The 13,294-nt window shown below is 54.5% G+C and overlaps 1 protein-coding gene across 1 annotated transcript in view; it reads left to right on the forward strand.

Annotated features, from left to right (window-relative positions):
* The window catches only part of KRI1 (KRI1 homolog), a 96,518-nt gene that overhangs the window by 29,056 nt on the left and 54,168 nt on the right, over window positions 1-13,294 (forward strand). The window contains exons 8-10 of the mRNA XM_078882768.1: window positions 8,073-8,144; window positions 10,340-10,497; window positions 10,744-10,942. Coding sequence (XP_078738894.1) covers window positions 8,073-8,144; window positions 10,340-10,497; window positions 10,744-10,942 — 429 coding nt within the window. The remainder of the gene's footprint in view (window positions 1-8,072; window positions 8,145-10,339; window positions 10,498-10,743; window positions 10,943-13,294) is intronic.

The raw sequence follows: 13,294 nt of genomic DNA on the forward strand, positions 1-13,294 counted from the left end.
AAGTCGTCTCCCGTGGAGTTACTACATTACAACTGGTGTCAGAAGTGAACCTGTCTTCAAGAAGTATGGACACAAGGAAGACTACCCGTACCCACGAGCGAGGTCGGGATGACGACTGCGTACCGGGGACACCGACCTCGGGAGTAGAGGACGAGGAGTTGCCGCCGATGCAGCACTTCGCGGTGATGGCCGACGCTCCGCTTGCCTCCGACACCGGCCTCCAGGACGCGCACGCCCGCTTGGCGGAGTTGCTACTCGCCGCCGCCGCTGTCTTGGCCGACATCTCCGTTCCGGCGAGCGGAAAAACGGCTGCGGGGGTCGTGGAGGAAGCGACGGTGGAGGATTCCCGCCAAAGGGCGCTTCGCGCCAAAAGCCTGGAAGTTGCCGCCGTTTTTGGGGGGCCGCCACCGATTGGCGGGAAAGACGGACGCCACGTGGCCGGACACCTCCGCGCAGCGCAGCCCACGTCATCGGCGCGCGCCGGAGCCCTCCATTTTGCGCCTGACAACCGAGCCGACATTTTACACAACTCCAGCGGAGCGCGGGAAAATCTCTCCGACGTCGACGACGATCGGGTCCTCCAGCAAAGATTGCCCGCGCTGTCGGCGTTCAAGGCGGATGGGGGCGACTGGGGAGCCTTCCAACGAAGGTTCCTCGCTCATCAGGAGATGTCGGGGTGGTCCGACACCACTGCCCTGCGTGCGTTGCCAGCGATGCTTGACGACGACGCGCTTGCAGCCTTCACATCTGCTGCAAGGTCGTCCCGCTCTACGCTCCAGGCCGCACTACACCTGATGGCGAAGGTGTTCGGGCCGCCCTCCACGTGCCGCCACCAGTTCTACGATCGGCGGAAGGTGGCTGGGGAAACGACGCTAGCCTACCGCACGGCACTGCTTCCTTGGCGGACGCGGCTTTTCCCCGCATGGATAAGGAGGGGAAGGACGCCATGGTGACGGAGCAGCTGCTGGTGTTGGCCCACGAGTTGGGGGTCCCCATCAACGTGGCAGACGAGATGGAGATCTGCTCCCTGGCGATCGCCACGAGCATTCACGCGTACGAGGTCCTCAAACGCAAGCCGGGGGTCGTCTGCAAATGGCCGGGGAATGCGGCACTGGCCGCCACGATCGCCGAACCTCAGCCAGCTGCGGTGCAGGAGCGGGCCTTCGCTGCACCGTGTCCGGGGGAGTGGAGAACGGGAGGTCGTTCGCCCACACGTTCGCCCCGCAAGCTGGAGCAACCGAAACCTACGACGTCCGTCGTCTGCTACAACTGCGGCCTTCGGGGTCACGTCGCAGCCGGGTGCCGGGCCCCGCGTCCGCGCACCGCAGGACCACGTCGGGACGACGACCAGGGCCACAAGTCATCCCAACAAAACCCGGCAAGTCGCGGCACCTCACACGTTCGGTCCACAAACACGGCACATTCGGGTCGCCGCTTCGCGGTGGGGGGTTCGCGGCTGGGTGCCGGGGGTTCAATTCGGCGGGGGGGGTCCGTACGCGGCCCGCAAGCAGTCGAGTGGTCCGAATTGGCCCACAGGATCGTGGCTGCGTCAGCCGCGTCGTCCGTGGTAACGGGGTTCATTGACGGGGTTGAGGTCCGGGTGCTTGTTGACACGGGTGCGTCGGCCACCATCATCTCGGACCTTATTTATAACATCCTTCCCGTCCAAAGTAGACCCCTTCTGCCGGTAGACGTGCCATTTTATGCGGCGAATGGGGGATCCCTGGGGATCATCGGCCAGATTCGGGCGACTATTTGCATTGGGGACATTAAATTAGCGGGCCCTATTTTTGTATCATCATCGCTGGCCGTTCCCTGTTTGCTAGGTACGGACTTTTTGTCAAAAATGCCCATCAAAATTCTTATTGATCAGGCCTGCATAGAGCTTCCGTCAGGTCGGCGGGTTGCCTTCTTGTCGAGCCCTATCAAAGTGCGCACGGTTTGTGCGACGGTGCAGGCGCTGGCGACTCACACTGTACGGGTACCCCCGGGATCGCAAATGTTAGTACCCCTTCGGTTCAGGAAGCCACTCGAGGTGGGTGCGGAGGCACAGGGGGTGCTGTTGGGGCCGTCAAACAGAGCCAGTAAGGGCCTCGACTTAGCGGTTGCTCAAACCATGGTGAGAGGGGACAGTGAGCCGTTCGTAATGGTCCTGAATACGGGGTCGCGGCCGGCCGTAATTGCGCAGGGAACGGTGCTGGCTCACGCCGCGCCGCTGCCCGTTGAGGAACGGCTCGTGGCTCAAGCAGATTTTACTGTCGAGTCGCATCCTCAAAGTGATGAGGGGACTGAGTGGTTGGACTCGCTGTGTGCGGGTTCTGCTAACTTGTCCGGGGTGCAATTGGGAGCATTGAGGGGTTTGCTCATTGAGTTTGCTGACGTGTTCAGCAAACATAAGTACGATATCGGCTGCACTGACCTGTTGCGCCACCACATAGCTACAGGGGACGCGGCCCCTATTCGTCAGAATCCTTTCCGGCTCAGCCCGGCCGAGAAGGAACATGTGCAATCGGCGGTTAATGATATGTTGGCGGCCGATATCATTTCGCCCTCTTCTAGTCCGTGGGGTGCTCCTATTGTCCTAGTAAAGAAACAGGACGGGTCCTTGCGGTTTTGTGTCGATTTCCGCCGCTTAAACAAAATCTCGATGGCGGATGCGTATCCGCTCCCCAGGATGGATGAGTCGCTGGATGCCTTGGCGGGAGCGCAGTTTTTTTCCACACTCGATCTGCTTTCTGGATTTTGGCAATTGCCACTCGATAACGAGTCTAAACCTAAAACTGCTTTCCGCACACCTGGGGGCCTTTTTGAATTCAACCGTTTGCCCATGGGCTTACATTCCGCCCCCGCCACGTTCCAGAGACTCATGGAATTGGTTTTGTCAGGCCTCCAATGGGATACCTGTTTGATTTATCTTGACGATATTATCGTCTTTAGTCGGACTTTCGAGGAGCACCTCCAGCGACTGAGAGCGGTGTTCCTCAGGATGCGTTCCGCTAAGCTAAAATTTAAACCGGCTAAATGTTTTCTGCTTCGGGAATCTGTCAGATATTTGGGCCATATCGTGAGTCGTTCAGGGATCTCGACGGACCCTGCTAAGACGCATTGCGTCAGCTCATGGCCAACGCCAACCTCGGTCACGGAGGTTCGTAGTTTCATTGGTTTTGCCTCCTATTACCGTCGTTTTGTCAAGCAATTTGCCACCATAGCCAAGCCCCTGCACGCTTTGACGGCTAAGGGTGTGAGGTTTCACTGGGGGGCAGAGGAGGAGGATGCGTTCTGCTCCCTCCGTGACGCTTTGGTGCAGGCTCCCCCCTTGTGTTACCCCGATTTCACACAACCGTTTTTGCTTGACACGGACGCCAGCAATACGGGTATCGGGGGGGTGCTCTCACAGTTGGTCGGGGGGGTTGAACGGGTGGTCGCCTACGGTAGTAGGGTTCTTTCCCCCGCAGAACAACGCTATTGCGTAACTCGTCGTGAATTGTTAGCCATTGTGTTTTTTACACAGCAATTCAGGCCGTATCTTTACGGCCGTCATTTTACGGTCCGGACGGACCATGCGGCTCTACAATACGCTATGCGCGTGGCGCAGCCATCGGGCCAATTGTCCCGATGGTTGGAGGTCCTTCAAGACTACCAATTCACGACGATTTACCGAAAAGGGTTGCGGCACTCAAACGCGGACGCCTTGTCGCGGTTGCCGCCGTGCACGGACTGCACATGTTTGTTGGGATCAGCGCGGTGCAAACCCCCGGTCGCCGGCGCCCCGGGAGTTGCGCTCGCCGCCACTGACACCCCGGGAGAGGACGCCCCCACGGGGAGGGATTCGCTGTTGTCGTTGCCCCTCATTGAGTGGGGCCGCCTCCAGATGTCCGACAGCTCCCTACTTACGCTGCGTCGGAAAGTTGGCGCTCCCGAACAAGGGGAGGCGCGGGTCGGTTCCTGGGTGTGCAGACAGGGCCTGTTGATGAGGTGGGACAACATGTCCCGGCGTCACGTGCTCGTGGTGCCTGTTGCTATGCGGGGTAGGATTGTTCTGGCAGCTCATGAACGGCTCATGCATCTGGGTTTTCACAAAACGCTCGCCCTAATCCAGCGAGACTATTATTGGCCGGGGATGGGTAACGACGTGGCGAATATTCTTAAGGGATGCGTAGAGTGCGCCAAAAGGAAACCGCCACCATTGGCGGCTAATCCACCGCTGCAATCCATTCAGGTTTCGCGTATAAACGAATTGGTAGCGTTGGACATCTTGGGGCCCTTTCCGGTTACACCAAGGGGAAATAGGTTCCTGCTGGTTGGCGTGGAATACTTCACCCGATGGCCTATGGCATGGCCGCTCGCCAACCAGTCGGCTGCGGCGGTGGCGGACGCCTTTGTCCAGGGTTATGTGTTGGACAAGGGCGCCCCCGAACGCTTGCTGACGGATCAAGGGAAGAATTTTTCGAGCGTTTTGTTGCGCGAGGTGTGCGACCTGTTGGGTACAAAGAAAGTGCGTACTTCCCCCTACCACCCGCAGACTGACGGGATGGTTGAGCGTCTGAACAGAACGATTACGTCTATGTTGTGCCAACAGGTCTGCGACGATCAGGTTGATTGGGACTTACAGGTGCCGGGGGTACTCGCGGCCTATCGAATGGCCCCTCATGCGGCGACAGGGTTTTCCCCATTTTTTCTTATGTATGGGCGGGAGGCCGATCCGGCCATGGACGTCCAACTGGGGATTTCCCAGCCACGTGCAAAATCTAAATTGGCAGACCACATCAAATTTAATATCGCCAAATTGACTGAAGCGCGGGAGGGGGCAAGGTTGAATTCGCGGTCGCGGCAAATTGCAAACGAGAAATTGCATGAGCGGAGGGTGCATACGCATGATTGGAAACCAGGCGATAAGGCCTGGCTGCATTGTCCACATGCACCGTTGGCTACGTCCCCCAAGTTGTTGAGACCTTGGAGGGGACCGGTGGAAATTGTGCGGGTTGCACGGCCCCAGAGTATACAGATTAAATGGGGGAAACGCCGTTGGTATGTGCACCCCTCCCGACTGAAGCCCTATGCGGCACCGTGTGACCCCGTTCTGTGCCGTGACGACCGGGCGTGTGATGTGACCGTCGACTCGGGGAGGGAGGTGTCGCAGGCTGATCCTCACGTGTCTCCACCTGACCCACCCCCAGGTGCCTCGGGCTTGACGGCTGCTGACCATCGAGAGCCTGAACCCCGGGGCACGCACGAGTCCTCGATGCCTGGCCGATGTCTTCCTGAACCGCCGGCACCACCGGACGTTCAACCGCGTCTGGTGCCGTACGACGGACCGGCAAGGCGGACTCGGGCTAGGTCTCAACAATTTTCATGAGGACGGGGTTTTTTTTTTTTGAGCTCTACACCGAGCTCGCCCGGTGTTCCCCTCTGCCGGGATAATGTCCCGTTGTAGGGACGCTCGGAAGAAAAGGGGACACTGCACGAGTCGAAAGAAAAAAAAAAAATTTTCCATTTATTTTTTTTGTATACACATTGCTATTGTCACTCGCCGGTTTGTATATATTGTTCTGTTGTCGCGGTGGCATTGGTTGAGGGTTGCGGATGGTGGTGTTCGCGTCGTGTTGTGTTGTTAGCTTAGTTGTTGTTCTTGTTGTGTTGTGTTACGGGGCACACAGGGAGGGTTTGTAATTTTTGTAGCAGCCGGGGCGGCTGCGAGCTATGTGGTAGGGGGTGATGTAGTGGTGGTATTGACGTGCGCCGACTGTGACAGTGATGGATCACGGGGCGGCGCGGGGTGCGGGGTTGGGCACGCGTTGTGGGCGTGGTGTGGACGCGCGCGCCGGGAGTGACAGATGACGAGGCGGCGCGGAGTGAGTGGTGAGGCACGATGAGATGTGGGAAAAGAGGATCGTAGCCAGCACCCGGCGATTGGTCGAATAAGTGGGTGCTCGCAGCGACGTCCGCAGGTGGGGTATAAAGGGGGACGCGCGAGAGCACTCGGGGAGAGTTACCCAGTTGAAGACCCGAAGACGGAGCTGAAGACCTAGTGAAGCCGAGTAGCTCAGTGGCGTTAGTCGCCGAGTAGCTAAGTGGATGTTGGTCATCCGAGTAGCTCAGTGGCGTTAGTCGCCGAGTAGCTAAGTGGATGTTGGTCATCCGAGTAGCTCAGTGGGCGTTAGTCGCCAAGTAGCTAAGTGGGTGTTTGTCACCCGAGTACTAAGTGGATGTTGGTCATCCGAGTAGCTCAGTGGCGTTAGTCGCCAAGTAGCTAAGAGGATGTTGGTCATCCGAGTAGCTCAGTGGGCGTTAGTCGCCAAGTAGCTAAGTGGGTGTTTGTCACCCGAGTACTAAGTGGATGTTGGTCATCCGAGTAACTCAGTGGGCGTTAGTCGCCAAGTAGCTAAGTGGGTGTTTGTCACCCGAGTACTAAGTGGATGTTGGTCATCCGAGTAACTCAGTGGGCGTTAGTCGCCAAGTAGCGAAGTGGGTGTTTGTCACCCGAGATACAAAGTAGGTGTTAGTCACCTGTAACCAAGTTTGATAAAATAAAGAGTGTGTTACCCGTGAAGTCGTCTCCCGTGGAGTTACTACATTACATTTGCATAGACCACAATACCTGCAGTCATAATGCAAACATGACTCCTCGTAAAAAAGGTGTCAGTTTTGTTGCCAGATAAAAGGGTAAAAAACCAATTATCATATTTTGCTACTGGCAAATGAGGTACCAATGGTGTAAATGCTTACCCCCAAGCTCTCATACTCTGATGGTGCATTGTCTTTGAGTTGTGCGCCTTTTGGCGTCATCTGGTCCAACCCATGTGAGACTAGGCTCTAAGGAAAGCTGTCTCGGGTGTGGACCAATCAACTTCAAGGACAGTGCATACATTATCAGAGTTATGTTCTTTGTTTGCATTATGACTGCAGGTATTGTGGTCCATGCAAACATGACTCCTCGTAAAAAAGGTGTCAGTTTTGTTGCCAGATAGAAGGGTAAAAAAACAATTATACTTTGTACTGGCAAATGAGGTACCAATGGGGTACAACTAAACTCTCAATTATCCGCGTGTGGTTTATCCAATTTGCGGATTAACCACGCACCTGGGATTTTGACATACATTAATAACGCGTGGATTATCCCCTTAAGCCCAAATTAATCATTTTAAACCGTTATAGTATTTTGTTATTCTTGGAAATGTTTATTACAAGTCACACGGTGCTTTTAAGCCGAACAAATGTGTTGCTCCGGTTGATCCGAATCCACGCGATCGCCTCTACAGTCGTGCAGTCGTTGCGTATCTCTGTTACAACAGTGGGTGGCGAACTTGGATTGAAGTTGATTGGCTGTGGCTCTGTTTTCACCCAATCAGAGGGCTGAGTTTGATTGATGCTGATTGGCTGCGGCTCTGTTGTCATCCAATCAGTGGACTGAGTGTGATTGATGCTGATTGGCTGTGGCTCTGTCATCCAATCAGTGGGCTGAGTGTGATTGATGCTGATTGGCTGTGGCTCTGTCATCCAATCAGTGGACTGAGTGTGATTGATGCTGATTGGCTGTGGCTCTGTTGTCATCCAATCAGTGAGCTGAGTGTGATTGATGCTGATTGGCTGTGGCTCTGTCATCCACTCAGGGGGCTGAGTTTGATTGATGCTGATTGGCTGTGGCTCTGTTATCACCCAATCAGAGGGCTGAGTTTGATTGATGCTGATTGGCTGTGGCTCTGTTATCACCCAATCAGAGGGCTGAGTTTGATTGATGCTGATTGGCTGTGTTTCTCCGATCAGTGGGCCGAGTTTTCTGCTCAGTGATAACCCGGCGACCTGATTTCGACTCCCGCTCACACGGCCACCAACACCGGTGACGATTATTTGAACCGATCCTGGGCCTCCCCTATGTTGACTCAGCCTCAAATGAGTACCTGGTGCGGTGGGTAGTAAACATCGCCACTGGGGAGACAATGCCGGGCGGGCGGGCGTGGTGCTGGCCACCCACTCTTCGTGAGCCGTGCCGGCATTCTTAGGTGCTGCTCATCGCTAACACTCCAACAGCCTGTTAATGCTACACGGGGATCTGTGTGTTTGCACGTGTGCAGGAGGAAGAGGAGCTTGATTACCGATTATGGCTGAAAGGCCAAGCTGAGCAGGCGGAAGGAGTGGAGGACATGGTAACTCGCACACAACAACAACAACCGCCATTCGCCACTAAGTGGCAGTGACGTCACCACGACCCTTGTACTAGGCTATGTGCACCTTGAGGCCACGTGAAGTGTCGAACGCCCGCTGGCAGGTCACGGGGCAGACCCAGCAGGTGCCACGGGTCGACTGACCGAGATGACCGAGATGACTGGCTGATGCACCACCTGTGCCCCCTACTGTACCAACTTGCTGTGCTTTAGCCACCCGGCGCTCCGCTCGTTGTTGTGAGCGTCGCTCCTCCGCCCTCCGTTGTTGTTGGAGGGCGACTGCCTCCAACTGCCCAGTCGCGTTCTTCACGATCCTCCTCCACTGAGGCCGATCTTGACACCGCTGGTACCGGTCATCGGCAAGTCCACTCAGCTCCACGTCCTCCTGTACCACATCACTCCATCTCTTCTCTAGCCCGTGCCGCGCCCGTTTAGCCCCCTCGATCCGGCCGAACAAAAGCTGTTTCGGCATGCGGTGGCTGGGCATGCGGGCTACATGACCCAGCCAACGCAGCCTTGCCTGCCGGAGGAGCTCACCGATGGGACTTTGTCCAGATCTTTCTCAAGGATTTGTGAATTCCTCACACAATCAAGCCTGGTTCAACCCAGGATGAATCGTAGGCAGGCCAGCCTAAATGTTTCTAACTGGCAAGATGTTCCATTATGGGGGTCCACATTTCGCAAGCGTAGATGAAGGGAGGGAATGACTGTGGCCGAGAAGACTTGAAGCTTCGTGCGGAGCAACAGACCAGGTAGCTTCCACACAGCGTTAAGCAACCGATGAAGAGATAATGCCACTCGACTAATTCGGAGTGAGACCTCGGCTGTTAAACCGGAGCCAGTCATGAGCACACTGCCCAGGTATGGGAAACTCTCCACTCTCTTCACAACTGCCCTATCACCAATTGGGAGTTGTGGGGGTGGAGTGTCCGATGGTACAAAATACCCAGGCAGGTGCTTAGTTTTGGTGGGGCTGATGGTAAGGCCCCACCTCTTCGTGGCACACTCCAGTTTCAGCAGCAACGCCTCCAACTCCTCCTCTGAGTGAGCAGCAATTACCAGATCATCGGCATACAGACCAGATGCCAGCATCGTGACCAACTCGGGCATTGAAGTCACCCAACAAGATGACTCTATCCCGAGGGGCCACTTTAGCTAGCACTTGTGACAGGAGGTCATAGAAGGCATCTGGCTCATCGGCCTTGCCTGCATCCCTCCACGGATGTTCGTCTTCAGTGGGGGCATAAGTAACCACGACCACCACTTTGGTTCATGGGAAGGCGAGCCCAAAGTAGCCTGGGGCTTACAGCTTCCCACACCTCACCGCCACGCTCCCACACCCCCTTCATTCTTTTGTTCAGAAGAAGAGCACTCCCCATTGTTTGGCAGTCTCCATGCCCCGAGTAGAGGACTGTCCACCCCTCGTGGTGGCAGGAGCCAGAACCGGTCCACCGGACTTCCTGAATGCCACAGAGATCCAGGCGGTACCGGTCCAGCCTCTCCTCCGCAGTGAGCATTTGAACATTCCACGTGACCATCCGTAGTGGTTTTTCGTTGTTTCTGGAGGAGCCCCGAGGGTGAACATTCAATCTCCTGGCTCCGCCAATTGGGGTTTGGCCAGGAGACGTCATAGACGCCTGTCCCCCCGGGCCCTCCGGCACAAGCTTATTTGTTACATTTTTACGTTTAATTCTTAGTCTCGTGGCAATTAATTGAAGGTGGAGGGGTTACCAGCCCCTCGCACCCGTCCATAGCCCCCGTTTAGCCACTGTGGTGGTCAAAGATGCCATGAGGAGAGAGGCCAATGGGCATTGGCCCTCCCCCCACAGCGCTGTCCACGACAGTGTTGCCCGTCCGGCACCACGAGGAGGTAGGGGGTTGTTTTGTCAGACTAGACACACACACAGACACACACACACATAGACACACACAACAACAACCGCCATTCGCCACTAAGTGGCGGTGACGTCACCACGACGCTTGTGCCAGGCACACACACACATAGACACACACATAGAAACACAGACGCCCATCGGCTTACGCAGCCGATGGAAAGATAACGCCACTTGGTCGATCGGAAGCGAAGCGCTTGGGAGAAGCGTCCACGCACACGCGTGTGCGTGCAACAGTGCGCGTGCGTGCACACAACTGAGCCGGCCATCTTGAACCCTGCGCAGGACTTCCTGCACACCTACTGGAATGACCCGAGTCTGGACGAGGGCGAGAGATTCCTCAAGGACTACGTTCTCAACCGCAAGTACATCGACCGCGACAGCCGCGGTGACGACGGCGGCGGCAGTGACAGTGATGACGGTGGTTGTGACCGACAGCAAGGGTAAGGTGGTGGTGGTGATGATGGTGGTGGTGACGATGATGGTGGTGACGATGATGGTGGTGGTGATGATGGTGGTGGTGACGATGGTGGTGGTGACGATGATGGTGGTGGTGACGATGGTGGTGGTGACGATGATGGTGGTGGTGATGGTGGTGGTGACGATGGTGGTGGTGACGATGGTGGTTGTGATGATGGTGGTTGTGATGGTGGTGGTGATGATGGTGGTTGTGACGATGCTTTCTCCAGAACACGCAAGAAGCAGCAGGAGCAGCAGCAGGAGGAGGCTGGTGCCGACTCTGAGTGCGAGCAGGAGGAGGGGGAGGAGAGAGAGGAGGGGGAGGAGGGAGAGGAGGGGGAGGAGGGGGAGGAGGAGGCCTTCCTCAAGAAGCAGGAGGACTTTGAGAGGAAGTTCAACTTCCGCTTCGAGGAGCCGGACGCTCACCTGGTGAGTAGCGAGCGCCAAGCGGCCAGCAACGAGCAGCATTGCCGCACTCGTGGTCGATGACTGCTAAACTAGAAACTATTTTATATTTACCCGGTAAGGCCCAACGGAGCTCTCTCTCAGAAGCGACCTGGCCACCAGGAGTGACAGCTCAACAAAGTGGCTCGTCGTCGTCGTCGTCGTCGTCGTCGTCGTCGTCATCGTCGTCATCGTCATCGTCGTCGTCGTCATCATCGTCATCGTCGTCGTCGTCATCATCATTGTCGTCATCGTCGTCGTCGTCATCACGTGGAAGTTGATTGCAGCAAAATCCTCTTAAACGCATAGAGACCCGTAGAGACACATAGAGACAGAGACACACAGAGACACACAGAGACACACAGAGACACACAGAGACACACAGAGACACACAGAGACACAGAGACACACAGAGAGAAACACAGAGAGACACAGAGAGACACAGAGAGACACAGAGAGACACAGAGAGACACACAGACACACAGAGACACACAGAGACACACAGAGACACACAGAGACACACAGAGACACACATAGACACATAAAGACACACAGAGAGAAACAGAGAGAAACAGAGAGACACACAGAGACACACAGAGACACACAGAGACAAAGGGACACATAGAGGAACAGAGATGCATAGGGACCCGTAGAGACACATAGAGACAGAGACACATAGAGGGACATAGACACATAGAGACACATAGAGACACATAGAGATGCAAAGGAAGCAATTGAGACCAATAGAGACCCATAGACATTAAGTCCCCCGGTTGCGGAAGACCCAACTTACGGAAATCCGAAGTCACGTGAACGCTCCCATCAATGATGTTTAAACAGTAGCAGCAGCATGCCGAGTGTTTGCGTTTAGTTGCGTAAGCGGAAGTCGTGCGGCGCGGCGAGATTGCTGATGAATTCCGCGCAGAGAGGCGCCTCGCCCCACCACGACACGCCGCCTTCAGCACCAAGCCTGAGCTTCACCACGATTCAGATGAATGGAATTCTAGATTTGAAGCTTCACTTGATACAGTAAATCTGGCTGTGGCGGTCCCACCTGATGAAGGAGAGTTGTGTTGCCTCGGAAACGTGATTTATTATTTTATTTCTATTATTACTTTTATTAATTTTATTTTTTACCTACATGGTAACTTTACCGAAAAAAACCTAACAGTATTAATGGAATTGTTCGTAGCATTACGTAATTCCTTTTGTAGCATTGCGTAATTACTTTTGTAGCATTACGTATTTTTTTGTTTTCTATGCTTAGAACTATCTGTTTTTCTCTCCCATGTTTCTATTACAAGTTTTCCTCATGTTAAGTTTATTTCGTGAGTTATTTACTGACTGTAATTCATTTCACACAATTTCACTTCAATTCCCAACAGCGATCGGAGAAGGGGAGGAGACAACTCTGATGGGATTTTATTGCAAATTTTGGGGGGAAATTGTTCAGTTTCCGACGTACGGAAATTTCGGGTTACGGATCGTTCCAGGGAACCTGACTCTCCGTAACCTGTGGACTGCCTGTATAGTGATGAATATAGTGTATGGTGTAGTGTATAGTGTAGTGTATATTGTGTATAATATAGTGTATACTAGTATATGTTGTAGTGTATAGTGTAGCGTATATTGTGTATATTGTGTAAACTAGTGTATACTAGTATATGGTGTAGTGTATAGTGTAGTGTACATAGTGTATAATAGTATATGGTGTCGTGTATATAGTGTATAATAGTATATGGTGTAGTGTATAATGTAGTGTATATTGTGTATATGTAATGTATAATAGTATATGGTGTAGTGTATAGTGTAGTGTACATAGTGTATAATAGTATATGGTGTAGTGTATAGTGTAGTGTATATTGTGTATATGTAGTGTATAATAGTATATGGTGTAGTGTATAGTGTAGCATATACAGTAGGGGGCACAGGTGGTGCATCGGCCAGTCATCTCGGTCATCTCAGTCAGACGACCCATGCCACCTGGGTCTGCCCCGTGACCTCCTGCCAGCGGGCGTTCGACACTTCACGTGGCCTCAAGGTGCACATGGCCTGGCACAAGCGCCGTGGTGACGTCACCGCCACTTAGTGGCGAATGGCGGTTGTTGTTGTTAAAGCATCTGAAAGTGCGCAATGCGGTGGCCGTCTTTGTTCGACGGTTTGCAAGCGGCCGCTGCTGCTGCTGCTGCCGCTGCTGCCGCTGCTGCTGCGAGGAGTTGGCGTGGTGGTGACGACGATGGTTCACGAGCATCACAGCCACCAGCTGGTCTTGTGGTTCATCTGTGGCGAGGACAGCTGTTGTTTGTGCTGTGTGATGAGCGCCACTTTACCAACACA

This window comes from Lampetra fluviatilis, chromosome 67 (genome assembly GCF_964198595.1).
Source record: "Lampetra fluviatilis chromosome 67, kcLamFluv1.1, whole genome shotgun sequence".
Lineage (NCBI taxonomy): Eukaryota > Metazoa > Chordata > Hyperoartia > Petromyzontiformes > Petromyzontidae > Lampetra > Lampetra fluviatilis.